This window comes from Protopterus annectens, chromosome 12.part0, assembly GCF_019279795.1.
Source record: "Protopterus annectens isolate FY-2018-M chromosome 12.part0, PAN1.0, whole genome shotgun sequence".
NCBI lineage: Eukaryota > Metazoa > Chordata > Ceratodontiformes > Protopteridae > Protopterus > Protopterus annectens.
The window spans coordinates 885,824,675-885,846,346 of record NC_056746.1 but is presented as its reverse complement, the minus strand read 5'-3'; the positions used below and the strand labels follow the sequence as shown (position 1 = coordinate 885,846,346).

At 41.5% G+C, this 21,672-nt stretch overlaps 1 protein-coding gene across 6 annotated transcripts in view; it reads right to left on the bottom strand.

The window, feature by feature from the left end:
- Nucleotides 1-21,672, bottom strand: part of ZMYND8 (zinc finger MYND-type containing 8) — a 1,698,999-nt gene that overhangs the window by 639,392 nt on the left and 1,037,935 nt on the right. For all 6 annotated transcript variants that reach the window (XM_044089914.1, XM_044089913.1, XM_044089918.1 and 3 more), the window contains one exon: nucleotides 16,470-16,622. In XM_044089914.1, the coding sequence (XP_043945849.1) occupies nucleotides 16,470-16,622 (153 nt within the window). The remainder of the gene's footprint in view (nucleotides 1-16,469; nucleotides 16,623-21,672) is intronic.

The window sequence follows — 21,672 nt, the reverse complement described above, 5'->3', positions numbered from 1 at the left end:
ATATTTGTGGATTTCCAGATCATAATTTTAAATTTTGGATATTGGACCAACTTACACCAAATATTAGAGGGGGACCAATAGAATTACAATTGGAACATTTGGAACTTATTTGGCAAATTAGATTATTTTCATATTGCCTACCTGGATTAAATGATATTTGTTCCATTATGCCTATCTTAAAACTACGCAGTCTAACAAGGTAATTTTTTCCTCTTTCTTTTAGTTTACTATCTCTTTCCTAGTTTCTTTTTCTCTTTCGTATATATATCTTACTTTTTGATCCACTCCTTTTTTATGTTGCATTCCTACTTTCCTTTCCTATTATTCCTTCCCTTTTTCCATCCCACTTCCCCCTTTCCCCTCTTTCTTTTTTCTTCTTTTTTCTTTTTCTCCCTCCCATTTCCCTTCCTCCTCCCCACCCCCCACCCCCTTTTCTTGCATTTAAAATCTCGTGACAAGTTGGAGTAGTGTACATTTGGTATATTAATTGCTATACATATTTGTTATATAAGTGTACAATATACTTTTCAACATAAAAAAAAAAAAAAAAAACAAATATATATATATATTTTTTTGTTATATTCTGTTAGTTATAAACTGTATATATTTTGATTGTTATAGTAACATGGTAATTATCTATTATACAATTTTAAACAGACATTGTGTCTGTAAAAGTATATGATCTATTAGTTTTTACATATTATAGTATGGGTCTAAGATATTGGGCACGTACTTCTATTTCACAGATACATCAATTGTAATAGAAACAATGTAGGACTTATTGACATATTGTTACCAGGTTAGTGACTTGCTAAAAGTCATTACACGATGTTGATTCTAAAAATTCATTATTTGAAATTCAATACTTGATGCTTGTTTTTTTAAAGTGTGTAAAAAGTTATTAATTGATGCTGGTTTTTAAATTGTTTCTTTCATTTTAAAAGTGTTCAAGATTTTAACACAATAACTAATGTAATATCAGCTGATCAGCAGGAAGTTACTTAAAGGATGTAGTTAATTAATTAATTCACCCTCTGATGAAGTTCGTACACAGTGCGTACGAAAAGCTACCCGAGTGCTTAAGGAATAAAGAGAGTTTTCTACAGACTGCAGTTGCCTTTTGTGTTCCAGTAACAGCTTTTTTGTGTTTCTTACGTTAAAAGCTAGAGGAACCAGTTCTAGTTCCCTGTGCTGACAGCTGGTTAGGGTTTGGGGATGAGTTACATCCAAAAACGGCTTTCTAAAAGTAAGGCCTGAGTACAGTTCATTAGCAATCAGGCTTGACCAGTGGTTACTGATGCCTTTTTGTTGGTGGAAAGAAAGACTTGCCAGCCTTTGGAGGAATACAGCAGTTTGCATTCCCAACAAACACCATGTGAATTAACTTCTACTCTCTGATTTTCCATAAAGGGAGATGCCCCATGCAAATCTGGCCCCCCCAAGACCTCTTTCCCACTAGAGAAACAAAAATAATGCACTTGGTTCTGTCTTGCCTGAATAAATGCGATGCATGCACTTCCTTACAGTACACTCTGTTAATATTCAGGAAAGAAAACAGGCAGGTCTATCTATAATTTGACATTTGTATTTGTAGTTGCCTTATGTATAATAGAAAGTAAGAAATCTTTCTCATACTCCCTTACTAGACATGGCAGATTTGGTTCCCTCTGCTTTGGTCTCACTTTATGTTGAACCTGTTGTATCTGAAGCCAATCAGAACTCTGCTGGTACACTGATCAAGCAAACCTCATCTGGACGTTTGTGTACTTAACTAGATGGTTACTCTACTACCGTTAATATCCAGGGACCTTTCTCACCTGGAAAGGATGGTTCAGATACTGACTTCTGCCCAGAGGTCCAATACTTGGAACAAGAAAGTAAACTAACACTTTTTAAATAGACCAAGACTAAAACTAAAAGGTTGGAACCCTTTACTGCTCAAGTACTGTCCATAATACATTATCTTGTGCATATTTTTTTTTACATTCTGAATTAAGCTATTTATTAAATAAGGGGCATTTATCAGGGCTAACTCTCTGTCCCTTGCTTCCTTGGGAGTTTCCAAGGCCTTTTTGCAGGGTCTTTTTCTTTATCTGATCTTCTTCAATGGTGCTTTAGAATCTATAGTTTGTTTTACAGAAGTTGATGCTTCCACCCTTTGAGACGGTAATGAAGGTGGGACTGAAATATTACTAATTAAAGACCCTCATTTGGTAGTGTCTACTTCTGCAGAAAACACTGAGTTGCACTCGCTCTACATTTACCCACCATACTTGCTGTTTAACACGGACAGGGTCTCCTTATGAACCAATCCTTCCTTTTATGCATCAGGTAGCACTTTTTCTTTACCAAATATTCCAACAAAGATGAGTACCTGAAGCACTAAAGGGCTGTGCAGACAAAGTACAGTTTTGTACCTACCATAAATGTAGATGTCCGAACTGGATAGCATCTGCAGTCCTAACAACTGGGTTGTCCTGTCGTCAGGCAGCCCTTCAGTCGGCCGGATTCCAAAGTCCGGGTCCGGCTTCGGCTGATGTCGCACTTCACCCGACGTCATCTCTGCTGGTCTTCGGGTATAAAGGCATCAGCCGACGCCATTTTCTTCAGTGTTTCTTGCCCCAGATGCCAGTTGCCCTCCCTGGAAGGCTAAATTTTGGATAAATGCCAATGTTTGCAAAAGGATAGAAGGCAAACTCAGAAAATAAGCATGTATGTACATATATACAAACAAATACACCATAAGAGACTCCCCCCACCAGCTAGCTATTAGGAGGGTAAATACCCTAGGAGTACCACAGAGGGGAAGGAGGGAGGGTAATCCTGACTGCAGATGCTATCCAGTTCAGACATCTACATTTATGGTAGGTACAAAACTGTACTATGTCCTTCATGGATGCATCTGCAGTCATAACAACTGGGAAGAATACCATAGCCAACTAAGGGGGGAGGAAAAAATAGATTATGGTGTGGTTAGGATCCCTTGCAGTACAGCAGTGGCAAACCCTGCTCGGGATCTGGAGTACAAAGGTAAATTATAATGCTTGGCAAATGTATGCACGGAGGTCCAAGTAGCCGCCTCAATAATGTCCTTGGTTGCCACTCCTCGTAAGAAGGCTGTGGTAGTGGCTGTTGCCCTTGTAGAATGAGGCCTTATGTTCTGTGGAATTGGTTTTCCATGGAAGGAGTAACAGAATCGTATGCAATTTCCTATCCATTTGGAGATTGTCTGTTTGGAAATAGCTTTTCCTTCTCTTCCTGTTGCATAGGCTACAAAAAGCTGGTCAGTTTTTCTGTTACTTTTTGTTCTGTCCAGGTAGTAGCGTAACTGTCTATGTACATCCAAGGTATGCAGCATTCTTTCCCCTCTGTTTTGAGGGTTGGGGAAGAAGGTAGGAAGGTGGATTGCCTGGTTTAAAGACACTCTGGATACCACCTTAGGCATAAATGTAGGATTAGTCCTCATGGACACTCTAATCTTGGTGGAAGATTAGGAAGGGCTGTACTGCCATTAGGGCCTGAAGTTCAGACACCCTCCTTGCTGAGGTTATTGCCAGTAGGAAAGCAGTTTTCCACGATAGATGCTGTAGCTCTGCTGTTGCTGCTGGCACAAAAGGTGCGAGTGTCAGCTTTTCTAGTACAAAGTTCAAATCCCAAGCTGGCAATGGTGGTTTCCTAGGGGGTTTTACATTCTTAATCCCTCTGAGGACCTGCCTGAGTAAAGGATGTGAAAAGACAGGTGGATCAAAGCTGTATTCTGCTGAGATAGCTGATGCATGTATCTTGATGGAGGAGTAGGACAGGCCTGTATGCAGAAGTTCTGCCAAATACTCCAGAATGTTAGCCATATCTATATTTGACACATCCTTTCCTCTTTCAGCACTCCAAATGACAAATATTTTCCATTTTCCTGCATAGTTCCTTCTTGTTGAAGGTCTGCGGGCTTCCAGGATAATGTCTTTCACCCTTTGGGAAAGTTCTGGATTAGTTGTTGCTATGTAATGTTCCATGCAGTCAGTTGCAACGTTTTTAGGTTTGGATGCATGATGTTGTAGTTGTTCTGAGTTAACATCAAAGGCCTCAGGGGTATTGACCACATCTTGTCCCGAGACATGCTCCTTAGCAATGGGTACCAGTGTTGTCTTGGCCAGTTTGGAGCCATCAGAATTATCGTTGGACGCTCCTCCTTGACTTTTAGTAATACCTTGTGTAGCAAGGGAAGAGGTGGGAATGCATATGCTGTCAGACCTTTCCAGCTGAAGGAGAGCGAGTCCACTTTCCATGCAAGTGGGTGGAATGTCCTTGTGCAGAATTTTTTGAGCTGGTGATTGAGAGGGGAAGCGAATAGATCTATCTGTGGCATTCCCCATTTCTTTGAGATGGTCTTGAAGATGTCCGGGTGTAGCATCCATTCGTGAGCATCCGAGGTGGTTCTGCTTAACATGTGTGCTAGAGTATTCTCCTTCCCTGGTACGAATATTGCCTGTAACTGGATGTTGTAGCTGAGTGCCAGGTTCCAAAGGTCCAAGGTCATTCTGCACAGGGGGTATGAATGAGTGCCTCCCTGTTTGTTGATGTACCACATGACAGTGGTGTTGTCTGTCCTTATCATCAATTGGCCTTCTTTGAGGAATGGTCTGAAGTTTTGGATTGCCAGTTTTACTGCCAGCATTTCTTTTAGGTTGATGTGCAGGTGAAGCTGGTCCCAAGGCCCATAATCCTTGTACGCATTTGCCCAGCATGTCAGCCCCCCATCCTAGGTCTGAGGCATCTGTTGTGATGGTTTGGCTTGCTTGATAGTTGTGAAAGGGTAGGCCTGGATTTGACTGGCATGCTTGAGCCCACCATAGGAACTCCTGTTTTAGGCATGGTATTAGTGGAATTTCTGCTTCTAGGCTGTGCCTGTGTTGGGACCATAAATTCTTTAGGTACCACTGTAGTTTTCTCATATGTAGCCTGGCATGTGGAAGTAAGATTATGCATGATGCCATGAAGCCCAGGGCCTGCAGAACTTTTCTTGCTGTTAGCTTGTTTCGTCTTGTTAGTGCCAAGAAGTAAAGAGGGAGTTCTTTTTGTTTTTCTGTAGTTAGGAATGCCATTTGTTTTACTGTGTCCAATTCCGCGCCCAAGAATGTCCTTGTTTGGGATGGTATCAGTCTTGACTTTTGTAAATTGACTGTGTATCCCAGAGCTTGTAGCAAGTAAATGACCCTTTGTAAATCTGTTGTCAGCTTGCTTGGGTTGTCCCCTTGTAGCAGACAGTCGTCCAGGTATGGATAAATTTGAATTCCCTGTAGTCTGCAGTGTGCGATCACTGATGCCAGGCATTTTGTGAATACTCTGGGCGCAGTAGATAAGCCAAAGGGCAATGCTGAGAATTGATAGTGCTCTGATCCTGCAAGAAATCTGAGGTATCTTCTGCAAATTGGTCGGATGGGGACGTGCAGGTATGCCTCCTTGAGATCTAGAGTAACCAGCCAACACTCCTTGCCCAGCATGGGAAGAAGTTGCTGTAGAGTCAGCATTTTGAATTTTGGGACAATGATGTATGTATTTAAGGTGGACAGGTCGAGAATAGGTCTCCAACTTTTTTCCTTTCTTGGAACTAGGAATAGTCTGGAGTAAAATCCTTTGCCTTGCTCTGTTCTTGGAACTCTTTCCACAGCTCTCATCTTTGTTAATTGCATTATCTGTTGTAGAGCTTCTGTTTTTTGATTTGGAGGCAGGTTGGGCATTCCTCTTTTGACTGGTAAAGTGTGGAAGTGGAACCGGTAACCTTGGTCTATGGTTTGCAAAATCCACTTGTCTTTTGTGATATAGTGCCAGTTCTTTGAAAATAAGGTTAATTTTCCGCCTAATGGTGCTGCTATTTGTTCCCTGGTAGGCGGAGTTAGAATCAAGTCACTGTTGTTGTGCTGTTGTAGTGGTAGTGGCTGTGTCTGTGCCTCTGTTATTACCTTGCCACTGTCGTCCTCTGAAGGCACCTCCTCCGGATTGATTTCTGCCTCTGGAACGTCTATTCCTGCCCCTTTGGGATCTTGTGGAGTCAGGAAAGGACCAGTTTTTGGCAGGCCAGTTCCTGCTAAACCTTGGGGGCTGAACCTGCAAGAAATCTTTTACTGTTTGGACAGATTTTGCCTTTTCTTCCATTTTCTTCATTACCTGTTGGGCAGGCGTACCAAACAAACTGGCCTTATCCATAGGAGCATCTAATAACTTAGCTTTAACATGATCCGGTAAGACCTGTTCCTTGAGCCATGCATGTCTTCTTATCACTGTGCCAGTCACGGCTGATCTAAATGAAGCCTCCAGTGCATCATAGCCACATTTCAGTGAATGGTTACTAACCTGTTGTATGTTATTTACCATCTCTAATACATATTTCTTATCTATAGAGTCATCAGAGGATAGCTTTTTAGTTAACTGATCAAGCATAAACTCTTGGTATTGTATCATGTGAAACTGACAGTTTAAAGCTCTGGCTGAGAGAGTAGCTGAGGTGTAAACCTTTTTGCCCCATCTGTCTAAAGACCTGGCTTCCCTTTCAGAAGGAATAGGATTTTTTGCTGTGGTCGAGGCTACTGCCTTAGGCCCCTGGGATATAGTTTCGGGGTCTGCAAGTGGGGCCTTGTATAGGTGATGATGGGTGTCTGGTACCCTGTAAAATCTATCTGGTTTGGCAGGGGCTGGAGGTAAAGAATCTGGTGCAGTGCAGACATCATTAAAAGCATCGTCCACAACAGATAGGACAGGAGGTATAGCTAAGGGCCTGTGTTGTGGAAGGTGTAGAAAGGTCCTAAGTCTTTTTCTGGAATTTGAGTAATCCTGTTGCTGCCATTGGAATTGTTCTCGCATGGCATGCAAGGTTTCCCCAAAGGAGAATTCTTCTGGTGGGGAAGCAGCTGGGATGGATTCTTCAGCATCTGAGTCTTCATAATTGGAGAAAGGAGCCTCTGGCTGGTCTGTAATATCTGAGTCATCCACAGAATCATCAGAGGACCCAGGCTCTGGGGGCTCTGCTCTAGGTCTCTTCTCTGGGGGCTGCGAGGCCCTGTCTGGGTGAGATTGAGATCCCCTAATTAAGGTTATTAAATCTTCTGCCAGAGTAAGCATTTGTGCACTAGAAGTGGGCCTGGTTGAGGGGGGCTTAACAGGCACTGATTTAGTAGACTTGGCTGCTTTGGCCCTGGCAAAGGCCTTAATTGACATGGCTGCAGGAGGCCTAGCAGCACCACGTGCTGGGGTAGAGACATCCAAAGGGATGGTGTCAGATAAGTCACTAGGAACCACTGGAGTAGGTAAAATATCTGAGGTCGATTCAAGTAATGTAGCAGGAACCTCAGAAGTAGTCATAGATTCAGCTGTGCTTTGATCAGTTTTCTCGGTTTCGGCCGAAACCGAGACACTCGCGGTTTGCTTAACCATGGTTTCGGCCGAAACCGTGGACCGCGAGTGTCGGTCTTTTTCTTTGCGTTTTTTAACAATTTGGGAAGTCGGAGGATCCGAAGGCATAATGTACGCAAAATCAGAACCGAAAAACTGTTCAGCAAACTCCGACCGACGCCTAAGCGTTCGTCGGTTGAATGAAGCACAGGCCGAACAGGCTGCTACGTCGTGGTGTGGGCCTAGACAAGGCAAACAGTAAGAGTGGAAATCTTTATGAGGTATTTGTTTCCCACAGGTTAAACAGTTATTGACTTTTTCTGACATCGGCTGAGGCAAGAAAGAGTCCCCAACGGGGTACTTAGCTTTTAGAAGTCTTCGAAGTAGTATTCGGTAGTAGTAATCTCTGGATCCGACCGACCGGCACTTGCGAACAGCTTCTGCTTGCGCCACGCAAGAAAGACTGAAGAAAATGGCGTCGGCTGATGCCTTTATACCCGAAGACCAGCAGAGATGACGTCGGGTGAAGTGCGACATCAGCCGAAGCCGGACCCGGACTTTGGAATCCGGCCGACTGAAGGGCTGCCTGACGACAGGACAACCCAGTTGTTATGACTGCAGATGCATCCATGAAGGACATCTCTGATGTTGCCTAGAAGAAACAACTATTTGAAAGGATTGTTTCATTTTAAAGAAACTGGGCTCTAATGCATCTAAATCAAAATGCCCATGTGAGAGTCTACTTCTACAAGTTTTTTTTAATGGAAAAAGCATCACACAATTGCTATCCACATACCAAAAACTTACTCACCCTAAGATAAGTAGCTATCTTTTGGCCTTTTTTCAGGAATGCAATACATCAGTTAATGATGTTTCTGCAATACTTATGTAAGCTGTTTCTGCAATACTTATGTAAGCTCCACTGGGGGTAATGTGAATGGCTGTCCCTTGTTTTGGTGACAAGCCTTTGCCCACCATCGAAACTCCTGTTGCAGGCAGGGAATGAGAGTAATCATTGTTTCCAGGCTGTGGTAATGCTGAGTCCAAACACTTTTAGGTACCATTGTAGTTTCCTCATATGCAGTCTTGCACATGGAATTAGTAGGATGCAGGATGCAGGATGCCATGAAGCCCAAAGCCTGCAGAATTTTTCTTGCAGATAACTGGGCCTTTGTTGCCATCATTTTGAAATAGGTAGTCAGTTGCCTTTGTTTGTCTGGCGTGAGATAAGCCATCTGGGCAGTTGTATTTAAGCTTGCACCCAGGAATACGATCTCTTGAGCAGGTACTAGTTTTGATTTCTTTTCATTGACTGTGTACCCTAGACATGTTAGAAGTTTTTTCACAAACACCAGATGCTGTAGAAGAATGTCCTTGTTCTCTGCTTGAATTAGACAGTCGTCCAAGTAAGGATATATTTGTATTCCTCTTTGTCTGCAAAATGCAATTACTGGTGCCAAGCACTTTGTAAAGACCTTGGGTGCAGTAGATAAGCCAAAGGGCAGTGCAGAGAATTGGTAATGCATTGAGCCAGCCTTGAATCTGAGGTATCTTCTGCATATTTGTCTGATTGGGGCATGCAGGTATGCCTCTTTTAGGTCTAGTGTCACAAGCCAAGCGTTCTTGCCCAGCATGGGCAGAAGCTGCTGCAAAGTCAACATCTTGAATTTTGGTATATTCCAGGAATGTGTTCAGAATAGATAGGTCCAGTACTGGCCTTCAGGCCTTGTCCTTTCTGGGTACCAAGAAAAGTCTTGAGTAAAATCCTTGTCCCTGCTCTTGTTCTGCTACTTGTTGAATGGCCCCCATGTCCATGAGGGATGAGACTTGTTTTTGTGCCTCTGCCCATTGATATTTTGGCATATCTGGCCAGCAGTTTGCCTTTGGCAGGGTATGGAAATGGAACTTGTAGCCTTGTAACATGATATTTAGAACCCACTTGTCCTGGGTTATGATGTGCCAATTTTGAGAAAAAAGTGCTAATTTTCCCCCTAAGGGTGCTACTCGGAGATAAATGCTTGGTGCAGGCAGGGGGAAGTCATTGGAACTGTTTCCTGTATGGTTGAGATTTGTCTTCTCCAACTTTGGAGGTAGAGGCACCCCATTGCTTTGACCTGTATGAACCTTGCGCCTGGGATCTGCCTCTAGGGCGTCTGGGTCTGCCCCTTTGAGGTCTGTCTGACACATGAAAGGACCAATTCTTTGTTGGCCAGTGTCTACTAAACCTAGGTGGTTGTACTTGTAAAAAATCTTTGACAGTTTGCATAGATTTAGCTTTGTCCTCCATTTTCTTTAACACCTCTTCTGCCTTAACACCAAATAAAGTATCATGCTGTAAAGGTGCATCTAATAATTTAACTTTGACATGATCAGGCAGATTTTGTTCCTTTAACCAAGCATGCCTCCTAATTACAGAACCCGTAACTGCGGCCCTGCAGGAGGCCTTCAAAGAATCAAAATCACATTGCAAAGTATGCTTTCCAACTTGTTCAGCTGCATGCAATAAATCCTGCATTTCCTTGTTTTCTGCACATTCAGAGTTTAACAACATTTTCTGTTTAAGCAATGCCATGACATGTTGCTGATATTTGAGCATATGAAACTGACAGTTTAAGGCCCTTATAGCCAAGGTAGCAGATGTGTATACATTTTTCCCCATCTGTCCAGTGCCCTAGAATCCCTGTCAGAGGGGGTAGGGTTTTTTGCAGCAGAAGCCTTAACCCCCTTGGGACCCTGAGAAATAGTTTCTGTGTCTGCAGCAGGGTTTTTAAAAAGGAATTTATGAGAGTCAGGAACCCTGTAATACCTGTCAGGCTTAACAGTAGCTGGAGGTAAGGAGTCAGGGGGGTAGGACTAGACTCTGAAAACACAATCTACAATGTCCAACACAGGTGGAATGGCTAGTGGCCTGTGTTGAGGTAGTAAAAGGAAATCCCCGAGCCTCTTTTTAGATTCTAAAAAATCTTGGCTCTCCCAGTGGAAATGCTCCCTCATGGTATGCAAGGTTTCCCCAAAAGAAAAGTCCTCTGGAGGAGAAGCTGAAGGAATAGATTCTTCAGCATCAGAATCCTCATAGGGGGGAGAGAATATTCCTGATCAGAAGAGGAATCGGAAGAAATAGAAACCTGATCTGAAGATTCATAGTCAGTCTCTTGCCTAGGGATGGGAACCCCTGATCAAGGTAATTAAGTCTTCTGCCATTTTGAACATCTGTTTTTTGGGCATAGAGGCCTGTCCACGTGGCTCTTGAGTTTGTTTCTTTGCTATAGAAGGTGCTGTAGTCTTTGCCTTTGAAGCTGAAGTTGGTTTAATGTAAAGATGTTTAGGTCTGAATACATCCTCAGAAGCCGGTGCCAGCTCAATGGCTCCAGACCCATCTGAAGGAATAGTATCCGAGGCTCCAATACCTTGAGTTTCCAGCGGCATGGCCGACTCCATGTGGGAGTCGGTAGTGGGCTGCGACTCAGCGGGCGTCAGGGGCTGCAAAAGCTCCTCAATGAGGACCGGCGACTGGCTTGGGAGAAGCTTCATCGTCGGTTTTGGGCCTCGGTTGCTATCTCTCTCTTTTTCTTTGCGTTTTTTATGAACTCCGGTAGTCGGATGGCTATCAGACGACATTTTTGGATAATTGAATCGCTTAATAGTGCGTTGGTTAAATCTAGCACAAAATCAACAACCAGAAACGTTGTGATCAGGGCCTAGGCAAGGAATACAGTAAGAATGAAAATCCTTATGAGGTATTTGCTTACCACAGGAAATACAATTATTAACTTTTTCTGACATCGGTCTGGAGCAAAAAAAAGTTTCCCCAACGTGGTACTTAGCTTTATTGAAGACTTCGGATCTGAAACTCGAACACGAAAATCTTAGGAGTCGGCCGACCGGCACTTGCGAACTGCTTCTGCTTCGGGCACCATGCGGCAAGAAAATGGCATCTGCCGCATCTTTTATACCGCTGACGACCTGACGTCAGGGAAGGGGCGATAGCAGCCGACGCAGGACCCAGGACTTTGGAATTCAGGCCGACTGAAGGCAACCTGCCAGCAGGATTACCCAAATGTAATGACTGCAACAGTGAAACACGAAGAACATCTGCACAGATAAGGAAGTCATTCAAGTATGGAAAAAGGTGAATGCCTAGAGTCAGTCAGTGGGCCACAACTGGAGCAAGTCATTTGGAAAACAACCAAAGGGCAATGCAGAACACTAACAAGTGAGTACTAGACACAACACATCTCAGATATCCCTTGAAGCAATGAGCAATGGGGAAAGGAAGAAATGTATCCATCAAGATCAGGGTCACTGTGAAGCAGTGGTCCAGAAACAAGGAAGCACAGGCTGCAAGGTGGGCATCTTCACATTGGGCACCTTGACAAACTACTCAAAAAAGAAAGGCCAAATACCCTTCTGTATGACTGCTGTTTTTGGGGAACAAAGAAAATATCACAGAAGAAACCTGTTACTCTCTCAGAAGAGGGACTGGTTCAATGACTCCAAAGTCCAGCATTTTCTGGAGAACAGTAGGAAATAAAGTCTGGTCTGGAAGATGAGGGTGAACCCCCCCTGAACAGAGGCAGAAGATATTTCCACTTCCACCTGAAACCTCTGTCAACAAAGTTCATCACCCATTTATAGAAAAATCACTGACAGCCAGTCCACACTGTAATGTGCTAACTTCAGAAACAAGGCACCCAAAGCTGGACGTGATAAAGACGGTTGCCATGCCTTGGCATTGTCATAGGTTGGAAGGGATGGGTACACTTTCAAGGAAAGGAACCCTTCTTGACAAACTTGGTGGAGTTATAAACCTGCTGCTTCTTTTTATTGCCATGAGTATTATTCAGCTGGGACTTCTGTTTGTCAGACCACTGAAAATTATCTTGTTTAAAGAAAAACTTTGGAATATGAAACATTTCCAATGCTCCTTGTATCAGTTTACCTCTATCATTTCATTACCTGCTGTACCAAACATATAATAAGACTCAAAAGGAGCATTCATAATCTCTTTTTTTTTTAACTTGTCAGAAAACTTCTGGGAGTGCAACCAATCATACTCCTAATCACCACTAACAATGCTGCATTTCTGGATACAGCACCAGCCCCAACAGAGACATTTTTTAGATTACATTTTGACACCTGAGAAACATCGGAAACAATACCTTTAAAACAGATATTTTGGTCTGTATTCAATGATGCACTACACTCATCTGAGCTGCACATTTATCTCAACATAAACTTCCACATAAAACACTGGAAGTTAAACACTTCAAAAGCTACCATGCTAGACTGTGACAGCTTCCTTCCCTCAGATTCTAGCCACTTGCCTAGTTAATCTTGAGGGACTAAGTACAAAGAAGGCATGGCTTTCTTATTAGTAAAGACAGCTGGGGACACAAAGCAGAATCTGCAGACAAAAGGCCTTGGAGGCCGGGTGAGGTAGAACATACCCAAAATTTCCTAAACTTTTCTTAAGGCAAAACCACAGTGAACAAAGAATGACTTCTGGGATCAAAGGATGTTAAGAAAACATCTGTTTAGGTCCCTGCATCTGTTTGTCATCAGAGGAACCAAATGAGCTGACACAGACAAGTCAGAGCCCTCAAACACAGGATCCCCTTCAAAAAGAGGATCCTTAGCAGACTGGCTGGGGGGGGGGGGGGTGGAAGCACAGACATTATTATAACCCAGGTATGCACCCCCATAACCAAGTGTCTGTGCCATGGATCTAGCCACAGCCACCATCACAGGTGGGGAACCAGAGACTGCTGCCCCACAAGGAGGTTCTTCTAGCTCTTTTTAGCCTACACTACACTAAACAACAAATTCTGTACACTTAACGGGTTTGTTCTCCCATACCTGAAACAGACAATGATACAATCCTGGAGGATGTGTCTGACTTTTGTATTGTGTACATACTACAATCACATCAGGGGACCTGGAGGTAAAAGAAACTAAGTGGGTCCAATAGCCACCCCAAAGCTAAGGCTACTGCAGAGTCACAGACCATAGACTGAAGCTTATTTTTTGTTTTTCATTTGTTTATTTAGGTGCCATGGACAAAAACTAGCTAGATCAATACAAAGTACTGGTTGCACATTCAGCCCAATACAAAATAAACAAATCCAAGAACGTTCCCTCAAAATCGCAAACTAAAGTCTTTCTTTAAGGAATACCGTACTGTGGAAAAAAGACAGCCTTTTCAGTAACCTAGCACAAAGCACAATGAACACATTGCATGAACACACTGTACAGACCCCCAGTACAAATAAAGGGCATTTTCAGCCTAAAATAAATAGAAACCTCCAAAAACAGGCTTAGAGCAGGAATAAAATACAAAGTAAAATTTCTGTCAGAAATGTTACACAAACAAAACAGAACCAAAATCATGAGTTAATCAGACTTGCAAGGTGGCTGCACATTTAGTAACAGCTTAATTCTCACTAACTTACATTACTAAACTTTTTTTTTAATTAATAAAAAACTGTTTTAGTTACAGTCAATTCTTCATTTCATTTCAGAATTTTTCTGAACATTGATGACAATCAATTTCTCCACCACTTTAAAACAGTCTACAGACTTTGTGTTTTCCATCTACATCGTGCAGAACCACAGTCCATATGTCTCAACCACATTTACTAAGATTGATGGTTTACGTTTGTTTCACTTGTTCAGTAAATTCACTTTGCTGCTGGTCTAATTCCTGCTCTTCGTGATCTTCCATTACTGGTCTCAATTTCAAATCCAACAAACTACTCCTGATTCTTCTAGACAGCTCCACGGTTCTCTCTGTCTTCAAGCACTTTTCTTCTCAAAAATGGGAAGGTTTCAGTAGCAGAGTGTCTTTGTGGGCTTTTGTACTGATGGAAGACTGAGAATCAGTCTCTTTTTCATCTTTCTAACTCATTCACTGTTGACTACACTCTCCATCATACTTTGTTCTACTTTCAAAAGCATCTTCAATTCTCCAAGAAAAAAATTCTGAAGACAGCTGGATACAGCAACTCAATACTAATACCTGCCTTTCAACATCCACTGATTTCTGAGATAAACTTGCTTCTCTTTAGCTGGCATACACTGAATACTCATTTTCAAAAAACACTATGGTACTCCGTAGTTTTAATACTTTCCCTTCTGTCACAATTTTATCAACAGAAACTTTTAGCCAGTATGACTGCATCTTTAAATTACTTCTGTACTGTACTGAGCAAAAAGTGAACAGAACAGTGAACTTAACACTCGCTGACAATATGCTCCTTTACAACTGAAACTAGGTTTCAGTGATAAAGGACTGTACTGTTGAATAGGAGTTCACAGTTCTGTTTTTATTTTCTGACTGTATCTACTAATATCACTCACTCACTGTTGTATTCTGATTGCTAAATTCGGAGCATAAGCACAATGTGCCCTCTCAATTAACAAGCCTTGTTGTGGAACCTGGGACGAGCTGCTTATCTGCACTTTCATAAAATTAATACAATACACGGCTTACAATTTCTCTGCAACAGCAAAAACTGTCAGATTTTTTTCTCTCTATGCATGGCCTGTTAACACTATTAGTTATATAAACATTTCTTCTTAGGAAGCCTCATATTCAGCCAGTTTTTCCATCAATTCAGATTCTGAATTCTGCAGTTTTATTAGCTCATCCAAACAGATGCATAAAGCTTCTATTTTTTTCAGCCTCCAGTGTCCCACTTACTTTAAACACCTAAGAGTACATTTGATTTATTTTTTCCTCTAAATTACTAGAAGCTATTTCCTGTACTAAACCTGCAACTTGAACTACTTTTGCTGAGCAGTTGTGTGGCACTTCTCAGCTACAGCTTTTTCTTCTTCTTTGTCTGGGCAAACTTCAATTTTTTTCCAAAATTCTTATTTGGTTGCATTCATACGGTAATGCAATTTCTAGCCAGTAAACATTTTCTACTAAAACTGATAACTGTTTTTAACACTTTCTCTCAGTTTTCACACTGGGAAAGTTATACCAGCATGTTACTCAGCCACCACTTCGCTGTTTTATTGTAGTCATTTATTGTCCAGAACCTGTCTTCCTGGGGCTTCTCTGAAAGTGGGAATGCCAAGCTGACCATTCCCAGTTTGCAAATGCAAATGAATAAATAAATAAATAAAAATAACTGAACAAACAAGCAAACAAACTACAAAACACTAGCAGTGAGTAGTTAGAGAGCAATGCTGGATAATCAAACAACTATGTTCAAGTGAAGTTTTGCAGAATAGAAGGAAACAAACTAAACAAAAAATAGACAAGTTTTGCGGGACTCAAACAGATCATCTATCCTCAAGGACTGTGGCCCCACACACTGCCAAACGATACAGTTAACTCTGATCACGCCATGATGGGGCAATTTAGAAAACTGAATTTTTGCAGAGGTTTCGAACCTTAGGACCTCTTCTGGTTTTCCTGACAATGTGCAGCTATGTACTATTTTAAGCTTGTATAAGTGATTATGATTACTGTAATGTCTACATGGAGCATTTTTCACAGGGAATCCACTAAAAAGGGGGAATTGCTCAGACAAACAATTTCCACTAATAAGGGTGGGGACAACAATGTCAAAACAGAAGTGTGCACAAGTTAGCCGATGATACAGGACATGCCCATTTCTAGTAAAATGCTCTTGCAAAATGAGCAAAAAGGTTTCTAGAGCAATGCCTCCCCAACCCTAGAATGCCATTTCTGAGTAAGCATTTAATACAAGGGGAAAAACTACAAAAGCTATACTTTAGGATTTGAGAGACATTCATCCATCTTTTTTCTACACCTAATTAATCCAATATGGGGTTATAGGGGGAGGAAAAACATCCCTACAAGCAGCAGTCAAAAGAATGAATTAGGCCCAGCCAAGACACTAGCCCACTAGAGGGCACACACACAAAACCCTAAGGCCAACTTAGCATCTCCAATCTACCTACCAGCAAGGTTTTGGACTGCAATACAAAACCTGAAAACCCTGTCAAAAACTCACGAGGATATGAAAGCTCTACAGAAAAGGCACCTCAGTTAATAGAAGACTTTACCTTCCTTACAGCAGTAAAACTGCAAAACTGCCCGGAAAAACTCATACCTAACTGTGCTTTACAGCTTTCTATTGTTTTATCAAGGTTTAATTGGAATCTGCTGCGGATCTGACGTTTTGGAGAAGTTAATACAACTGGTGTTGACTGCTGCTGGACCGACTCACTCAGTTCCTTCAAGTCCATCTCTGCTTTACTGCGGTCTGTAAAACAGGAGAGAAAAAGAAAACAATTTAACAAGATATCACTTGTGTCTTATTAGGAAGATCTAGTCAAATACTACAGTGTCAGAGTACATCATACACTTGTACAAAATATCTAAATATTGTGTGTTATGCAAGATAAACACTAACAAATGTGAACACTCACTATGTCAGATAGTCTTCAAGAGGACCACCAGCAATGAAAGAAATGTGGATATTTCCCTCCATTGTTGTGTCATGCAATTGTATCAAAAATCAGGAGTCCTCACACTTGAAGGTGCATGTCTATCATCAGCCCAATCAGAGCATCCCTATGCCAGGGTTGGGGTACATGTGCACTCCAGAAGTCCACAAACCTAGACACCCACCTCAAAGCAACATACTATACTGCATGGAGATTGACTTTAAGCTAGTTTGCTAGCTACAAAAAATTTATGTTGCACATTTGCAGGTACAGATGCAATGATGATCAGAAACATGGGGAAAGCATGACAGAAGGAAAGCACCAACTACAGAGTGATGTCTTGCAAAGAACAGCCCTCCAATACTACCAAAGACAGAAAGAGAAACATCGATGGTAAGGTTACGAGAATTCATTGCAATGTTTCTTTCGGTAACAAAGTGGAAGTTCAGACTCTATATATACAAGCAATGCAGCCTGGTAAATGGATGGAAGTGATAATATATTCAGCATTAATGCAACTTTATGTACAACTATCAGACACTTAATACTTAAAATATGAACTATTCCCCTCTCCTCAAAAAATTTCAGATGAGGCTCGGAATTTCAAGATTTTTGTGCAACAGTGTTCATAACTGCTTACTTAAAGTCTGGTCAACTTATTGGGAGAAAGTTAAAAATGTAGACTTGTGGAAACGAAGTTTTTATGAATTTTTATTTCCTGATAAATTTTAATTTTGTAATATTATCAACAACATGAGGGTGGTCAGCAGTACCTGGAAATTAATGAAGCAGTGTATGCAGTTCTGGAGTAGCAGGGCAGGAGATTGGCTTGTCCCTAAAATGAGTAATGTAACTGCAAGGAGCAAAGGATAGGATCTTAACTGAGCAGGGTACTAGCTGAATCAATTATCCATTCCTTGGAAGTATTGTAATTACATATAGTTACAGAGGGGATTCACTTTTATTTTAAGTTTAACGCACATATGTTAAAATACTGGAATTTTGTTTACTTTGGATAACAGTAATACAAATGTTCTTAATTCATTGATGGATCACTTTTTAAGTTGTGGTAAACTTTTATTAGCCAAAAAATGTATACTTAAAAGGAGCTACCTACCTATGCAAAGTCAGAATGATACTGTACAAGTGGGAAGTGCATCTGCCCACTCTTGCACATTTAATGTTTTAGCCTGATTGCTGTATGCATACGTAAAACAAGAGAGAAAAATGCTCGCTTCCTTGGCGTTGCGCGTATTAGAGTGCTGTACCTGCCTGAATCTAATGCTCTTTGGCCTTCACTATTTTAATTAGTAAGCGACAACTGTTTTAGCCTGATTGCTGTATGTATACAGCACAAAAGTACCTCATTTTGAATGTTAAATGCTCCTGAAATGTTAGTATCCATGTAATTGCACTGTTAGCAATTTATACTTACTCCAACTTCCACACACAAACACTGTAATGTGCTATGCATGCTATTTGATTAATGTCTCACTAAACTGAATGTAGTTGCCTATAATCTTCTGTGACTTTCCTACCTATATAGTAGTAGCATTATACTGCAGTTTTTAATACAAGTTATTTCACTATGTAGTGCTCCCTCTCTTGCTTACACCCTCACTGCAAAGTACAACCTCATACATTTTAACCCTGTATTGCCAACCTAGCTGCTGATAGTTACCTTGTGTTAGTAATTGTTTTATATCCCTTCTCTTCCAGTTTGCCCTGCTGCATGTAAATCATCCCTGGTGTCTCTTGCCTTGAGGTACCCTGGATTCCTGACTGTTAAAAACTATCCAAAACAAACACTTAAATTTCCCTGTGCTGTACTGCTCCCCCAAGCTTAAGCTATACAATAATAGCCAAAAGAAACGAAAGTGTATGTACCTTTTTGAAAAGTTGTTTGCATACCCTATAGCAATATTGTAATCCTACATGTGCATGCCAACGCCCTACCACAGACTCCACTCAACCTACTCTCTCCAGTCCATCATTACCCCCCAAGGTGCCCTTAGCCCTCCTTTGCACTAAACGGATCTGTCCACTAGATGGCAGCATTTACCTACTTTTAAATACCCCACTCTAGACTAAAATAAGTTACTTGATATTGTCTGTCCTACTTTGCTCTACTGCCATTCCCCAACCTCTGTACTAAACCACTGTAGACTAAAATAAGTTATCTGATCTTGCCTATCCTACTTTGCTCTGTTGCCCTTTCCTAACCTCTGTAAACCTCCCTCCTTCCCCTCAGACTCGCTTAGCAAATCAGTGCCTCACCCCTGCGCCTTTCTTGCCCTGTGCTTCCTATCCACCTCACTGATTGTTCCTCGCTGACTTGCTCTTCCGTCTCCTTGGCTCTACCCGCTCCATTCGTCCTGCGGGCTCACTCAGTTCCCCTACCCTACCCCCAACTCCCACCCACCCCCAGTACCTCTACACTTATATCTGTTACACCACACCCACTGCCCTCAACACCCAACCAACTCACCCACCCCACCCACATCCAATCAACACCTCCCACACCCAATCAACTCATCCACTCTACCCACATTTACTCTACCTCCTCTATCATTATATTTTACTATAACTCTATCCCCTTTTACTCTACCAAACCTTCCACATTATTAACTGAAATACTACTTATTACCTTATCCTATCTAAGCTATCTCACCAGACCTCTGTATGTTAATCACTCCAGTTCATTTCACACTACTACCTCACTCCAAATACACCATGCATACTCCCAAACTTTTATATCCCCTAGCCTCTACTTCCTCAACAATACTTTCCTCTTTCCCTATAGACTCATATCACATGCTAAACATACCTCTCCTATCTATAATATATCTATCTCAAATCATACTACCCATAAACTTAAAACTAAGCAAACTAAACAGTCACTCTCCGATATTCATCACTTAATCTCTACCTTTATTCTCTGGGGACATACACCCAAACCCTAGCCCCTCCCCTTCACACAATTCAACCTCCCCATCTCACCCACTCTACTTAGCAGATAGGTCCCTCCACTTCACAGCTCTAAATGCCCAAAACATCTGCAACAAACCCCCTAAACTCTACGCCTGGCTTCTCCATAATCAACCAGATATTTTATCCATCTCTGAAACCTGGTTGAAATCTCATCTAAAAGACTGAGGACTGACTCCACCTAACTACTTTATTCTTAGAAAAGATAGAACACATAGGAAATGGGGAGGTGTCACTCTCCTCTACTCCTCATCCCTTCTAGTGACCCCCTACTCCCACCCCATCCCTACATTTGGCAATGCTGAAATAATCCTAGCCCTCCTCCACATAAATAAACAAAATTATCTGTATAGTCACCCTTTATATCCCCCCTAGAGACACTGACCAAACACTCAAAGATATTCTCTCCTGGCTTTCCACCAAAATTATTCTGGGCAATGTTAACATTAACTGGTCCACAATTCAATCTCCAACCAACTCACTAAATATAAATCTTTAAAACTTATTACCACAACAACTAGACCCTCCAAAGACTTTCACCATGGGAGCACCCTGGACTGGATTCTAGTTTCACATCCTCACTACATCACTGATAGTGGCACCATTCCCGACCCGATCATCTTTCCACTTTTGCACACCATCTTCCCTCCTCCCTACAACAAACCCACACCTATACTTTCACCCGGTGTCTAAAAAACGTCAACCCAGATGAATTCTCAAATGCACTAAAGAATAAACTGGAACCCACTAAAAACATTATCCCTTGGAAATGGTGTTTCCTACTTCAACACAATCTTCTTAGACTTGCTAAATTCCTTTGCCCCCTGGAAAACTAAATGCACAAAAAGCAACCCCGTCCCATGGTCAACTAAGAATACTTTACTCATTATGCGACTCCGAGATAAAGCTTGGAAACGCTACCATAAAACTAAAACTACCACCACCCTCAGTGAATACAAAACCACAATAAAAGTAAAAAAATATTATCTTGGACCCCAAAGCTATTTTACAACACTCCAAACCAACCATAATACTACCCCCAAAAAATTCTGAGATAGAATCTCCTCTCTCCTTAACCCAGGTAAACAAGAAAATCCCTGTCCTGACCCTCATGCCTCCAACCTGACTCTAGCATCTGACTAACTCATTCTTCATCAATTTCATAGCCAAGAAAAACACAAAACCACCTCTTGGAAGTGAGAGGAAAGCCCAAATAAACAGTAAATGGAGTGTAGACACAGGAAGATTTATTAAATCCACTTCATACTCGGTAAGCGCTTTCATCCTGAAAAGTATAGGACTTTATCAAAACCAAAGTGCCTGCCAACTTGACCCAGTTAAATAGCGCAACACTAATTAAACAATCAAGAATAAAAGTGATATCCATAAAAACAGCCTTAAACAAACCCAAAGAACCATTGTTAGCTATTAAAATATATACAGTAAAACACAATATGTAATTATCAACAATTAATAAAATTTCATGTGTCCACACCCAATTCCATAATCAAACTTGCATCATCCTTCACGAATAAAGCATCCCCACCCCCACAAACATATCCACACATCCCTCCTTCCTCTAGTAACTCCAGCCCCTAACCTCCTCCCTTCTCCATGAATCCTTTTCCCCATGTCTACTATAAAAAACTACTCCTAAAAATGAAACCATGTTCTAATGCTCCTGATGAAATACCCTCCTAGCAGAAGCCATTGCCTTCCCTATCTGCATTTTGATAAATTTTAATAAATCGATCAATTTCAGAATGCCATCTTCCCCAACTTTGAAAAAAGGCCTTTATTATTCAACTCCATACAGGAGGCAACAGCAATGACATCCCAAACTTCCTACCTATCGCTATTCTATCCCCTATTTCTAAA